Source organism: Scylla paramamosain, unplaced genomic scaffold (assembly GCF_035594125.1).
Source record: "Scylla paramamosain isolate STU-SP2022 unplaced genomic scaffold, ASM3559412v1 Contig3, whole genome shotgun sequence".
Classification (NCBI taxonomy): domain Eukaryota; kingdom Metazoa; phylum Arthropoda; class Malacostraca; order Decapoda; family Portunidae; genus Scylla; species Scylla paramamosain.
The window spans coordinates 1,057,501-1,062,500 of NW_026973668.1; the positions used below are offsets into that span (position 1 = coordinate 1,057,501).

A 5,000-nucleotide genomic window follows, 5' to 3' on the forward strand; every position below is an offset into this window, starting at 1 on the left:
TCTGCTTTGTGTCAATGACTGGCTTCTGGTTCACGGGAATCCTTCTGGTTCTTTACGTCCTTCATGTGATTGAGAAGTTTCAGAGGATCCCGTGGTTAAAATTGGTGAGTTTTTTTTCATTTGGGTTACGTCAGGGTGGGTAGACTAAGTTAGGCTAGGTTACGTTCAGCTACAAACATTTTTAGCGGTGTTTTGAAGATGTTTTTGCTACCATTAGCGTAGGAACCTTGTTAATCTGTCACTGGAACCATGAAAACACCCTTAATATCTCTCTGGTTGGGTTAGGCTACGTTTGGTTCAGCTAGAAACATTTTTAGCGGTGTTTTGAAGGCTGTTTTTGCTACCATTAGCGTAGGAACCTTGTTAATCTGTCACTGGAACCATGAAAACACCATTAATATCTCTCTGGTTGGGTTAGGCTACGTTTGGTTCAGCTAGAAACATATTTAGCGGTGTTTCCAAGACTGTTTTTGCTACCATTAGCGTAGGAACCTTGTTAATCTGTCACTGGAACCATGAAAACACCCTTAATATATCTCTGGTTGGGATAGGCTACGTTTGGTTCAGCTATAAACATTTTTAGCGGTGTTTTGAAGATGTTTTTGCTACCATTAGCGTAGAAACCTTGTTAATCTGTCACTGGAACCATGAAAACACCATTAATATCTCTCTGGTTGGGTTAGGCTACGTTTGGTTCAGCTAGAAACATATTTAGCGGTGTTTTGAAGATGTTTTTGCTACCATTAGCGTAGGAACCTTGTTAATCTGTCACTGGAACCATGAAAACACCATTAATATATCTCTGGTTGGGTTAGGCTACGTTTGGTTCAGCTACAAATAGTTTTAGCGGTGTTTTGAAGACTGTTTTTGCTACCATTAGCGTAGGAACCTTGTTAATCTGTCACTGGAACCATGAAAACACCATTAATATCTCTCTGGTTCGGTTAGGTTAGGTTAGGTTCAGCTACAAATAGTTTTAGCGGTGTTTCCAAGACTGTTTTTGCTACCATTAGCGTAGGAACCTTGTTAATCTGTCACTGGAACCATGAAAACACCATTAATATCTCTCTGGTTGGGTTAGGCTACGTTTGGTTCAGCTAGAAACATATTTAGCGGTGTTTTGAAGATGTTTTTGCTACCATTAGCGTAGAAACCTTGTTAATCTGTCACTGGAACCATGAAAACACCATTAATATCTCTCTGGTTGGGTTAGGCTACGTTTGGTTCAGCTAGAAACATTTTTAGCGGTGTTTTGAAGATGTTTTTGCTACCATTAGCGTAGGAACCTTGTTAATCTGTCACTGGAACCATGAAAACACCATTAATATCTCTCTGGTTGGGTTAGGCTACGTTTGGTTCAGCTAGAAACATATTTAGCGGTGTTTTGAAGACTGTTTTTGCTACCATTAGCGTAGGAACCTTGTTAATCTGTCACTGGAACCATGAAAACACCATTAATATCTCTCTGGTTGGGTTAGGCTACGTTTGGTTCAGCTAGAAACATATTTAGCGGTGTTTTGAAGACTGTTTTTGCTACCATTAGCTTAGAAATCTCGTTAATCTGTCACTGGAACCATGAAAACACCCTTAATATATCTCTGGTTGGGTCAGGTTAGGTTAGGTTCAGCTATAAACATTTTTAGCGGTGTTTTGAAGGCTGTTTTTGCTACCATTAGCGTAGGAACCTTGTTAATCTGTCACTGGAACCATGAAAACACCATTAATATATCTCTGGTTGGGTCAGGCTACGTTTGGTTCAGCTAGAAACATATTTAGCGGTGTTTTGAAGGCTGTTTTTGCTACCATTAGCGTAGGAACCTTGTTAATCTGTCACTGGAACCATGAAAACACCATTAATATCTCTCTGGTTGGGTTAGGCTACGTTTGGTTCAGCTAGAAACATATTTAGCGGTGTTTTGAAGACTGTTTTTGCTACCATTAGCGTAGGAACCTTGTTAATCTGTCACTGGAACCATGAAAACACCATTAATATATCTCTGGTTGGGTTAGGCTACGTTTGGTTCAGCTATAAACATATTTAGCGGTGTTTTCAAGACTGTTTTTGCTACCATTAGTGTAGAAACCTTGTTAATCTGTCACTGGAACCATGAAAACACCATTAATATCTCTCTGGTTGGGTCAGGCTACGTTTGGTTCAGCTAGAAACATTTTTAGCGGTGTTTTGAAGATGTTTTTGCTACCATTAGCTTAGAAATCTTGTTAATCTGTCACTGGAACCATGAAAACACCATTAATATCTCTCTGGTTGGGTTAGGCTACGTTTGGTTCAGCTAGAAACATTTTTAGCGGTGTTTTGAAGGCTGTTTTTGCTACCATTAGCGTAGGAACCTTGTTAATCTGTCACTGGAACCATGAAAACACCATTAATATCTCTCTGGTTGGGTCAGGCTACGTTTGGTTCAGCTAGAAACATATTTAGCGGTGTTTTGAAGGCTATTTTTGCTACCATTAGCTTAGAAATCTTGTTAATCTGTCACTGGAACCATGAAAACACCATTAATATATCTCTGGTTGGGTTAGGCTACGTTAGGTTCAGCTAGAAACATTTTTAGCGGTGTTTTGAAGGCTGTTTTTGCTACCATTAGCGTAGGAACCTTGTTAATCTGTCACTGGAACCATGAAAACACCATTAATATCTCTCTGGTTGGGTTAGGCTAGGTTAGGTTCAGCTACAAACATTTTTAGCGGTGTTTTGAAGATGTTTTTGCTACCATTAGCGTAGGAACCTTGTTAATCTGTCACTGGAACCATGAAAACACCATTAATATCTCTCTGGTTGGGTCAGGCTACGTTTGGTTCAGCTAGAAACATATTTAGCGGTGTTTTGAAGATGTTTTTGCTACCATTAGCGTAGGAACCTTGTTAATCTGTCACTGGAACCATGAAAACACCATTAATATCTCTCTGGTTAGGTTAGGCTACGTTAGGTTCAGCTATAAACATTTTTAGCGGTGTTTTCAAGACTGTTTTTGCTACCATTAGCGTAGGAACCTTGTTAATCTGTCACTGGAACCATGAAAACACCATTAATATCTCTCTGGTTGGGTTAGGCTACGTTTGGTTCAGCTACAAACATTTTTAGCGGTGTTTTGAAGGCTGTTTTTGCTACCATTAGCGTAGGAACCTTGTTAATCTGTCACTGGAACCATGAAAACACCATTAATATCTCTCTGGTTAGGTTAGGCTACGTTAGGTTCAGCTATAAACATTTTTAGCGGTTACCAAGACTGTTTTTGCTACCATTAGCGTAGAAACCTTGTTAATCTGTCACTGGAACCATGAAAACACCATTAATATATCTCTGGTTGGGTTAGGCTACGTTTGGTTCAGCTATAAACATTTTTAGCGGTGTTTTGAAGATGTTTTTGCTACCATTAGCTTAGAAATCTTGTTAATCTGTCACTGGAACCATGAAAACACCATTAATATCTCTCTGGTTGGGTTAGGCTAGGTTAGGTTCAGCTAGAAACATTTTTAGCGGTGTTTTGAAGATGTTTTTGCTACCATTAGTGTAGAAACCTTGTTAATCTGTCACTGGAACCATGAAAACACCCTTAATATATCTCTGGTTAGGTTAGGCTACGTTAGGTTCAGCTACAAACATTTTTAGCGGTGTTTTGAAGGCTGTTTTTGCTACCATTAGCGTAGGAACCTTGTTAATCTGTCACTGGAACCATGAAAACACCATTAATATCTCTCTGGTTGGGTTAGGCTACGTTAGGTTCAGCTACAGACATATTTAGCGGTGTTTTGAAGGCTGCTTTTGCTACCATTAGCGTAGAAATCTTGTTAATCTGTCACTGGAACCATGAAAACACCCTTAATATATCTCTGGTTGGGTTAGGCTACGTTTGGTTCAGCTAGAAACATTTTTAGCGGTGTTTTGAAGATGTTTTTGCTACCATTAGCGTAGAAATCTTGTTAATCTGTCACTAGAACCATGAAAACACCATTAATATATCTCTGGTTGGTCAGGCTACGTTTGGTTCAGCTACAAACATTTTTAGCGGTTACCAAGACTGTTTTTGCTACCATTAGTGTAGAAACCTTGTTAATCTGTCACTGGAACCATGAAAACACCCTTAATATCTCTCTGGTTGGGTTAGGCTACGTTAGGTTCAGCTATAAACGTTTTTAGCGGTGTTTCCAAGACTGTTTTTGCTACCATTAGCGTAGAAATCTTGTTAATCTGTCACTGGAACCATGAAAACACCCTTAATATATCTCTGGTTGGGTCAGGCTACGTTTGGTTCAGCTAGAAACATATTTAGCGGTGTTTTGAAGACTGTTTTTGCTACCATTAGTGTAGAAACCTTGTTAATCTGTCACTGGAACCATGAAAACACCATTAAAAACCCTCGCAGCTAAATTTATACCATTTTCAAAGCAATCTTAAAAGTGAAGCAGGGTTTTCAATACAAGGGCAGTCAGATGCGCTAGATTGGTAACACTATCAGTAACCTAACCCTTTTGCCACACCCTGTACATATTTTATCGAAGTTTTATTAAAATGCCATCATTATTTATTGCATCTAACCACCACCACCACCGCCACCACCACAGGAGCTGGGGTACTGTGCATTGTGGGTGTTGCTGTATTTAATCGCCGCTTCAGTATGCATCTACCGTGGCGGGGCGGATTCGGCGGCTGGCTTCTTCGGCTACGTTTCCATGTGCATTTACGCAGCAGACGCCTTCCTCAAGTTCAAAGCCTGGCGAGCTGGGGAACTGGCGCAGGGACAAAGGCAGATGCAGCCCGCCCCTGAGCTGGCTTCCCCTGGGGCTTACTAAAGGGGGTTTATGAGAAAAATGTCCCCAGGAGCCGAAGTGGTTGGCGCCGAAAATGTCTGAGTGAGATCTGAAGGGGGGACTTTATTATTTTTTTCTTTTTTATGTTTTTCTTTATTTCTAAGCTTTTCGGGAATTTAAGGGCTTTGTCAGGGGCGCAGGGGCAGAAGAAAACGCAGCTTGCCCCTAAT

General features: G+C 40.4%; 1 protein-coding gene across 3 annotated transcripts in view; it reads left to right on the forward strand.

Moving 5' to 3' along the window:
• LOC135096288 (CKLF-like MARVEL transmembrane domain-containing protein 8) overlaps nucleotides 1-5,000 on the forward strand; it is a 13,304-nt gene that overhangs the window by 3,896 nt on the left and 4,408 nt on the right. For all 3 annotated transcript variants that reach the window (XM_063997666.1, XM_063997665.1, XM_063997664.1), the window contains exons 3-4: nucleotides 1-104; nucleotides 4,585-5,000. The exon at nucleotides 1-104 is cut by the window's left edge and continues 70 nt beyond it; the exon at nucleotides 4,585-5,000 is cut by the window's right edge and continues 4,408 nt beyond it. In XM_063997666.1, coding sequence (XP_063853736.1) covers nucleotides 1-104; nucleotides 4,585-4,812 — 332 coding nt within the window. In that variant the 3' untranslated portion in view covers nucleotides 4,813-5,000. The remainder of the gene's footprint in view (nucleotides 105-4,584) is intronic.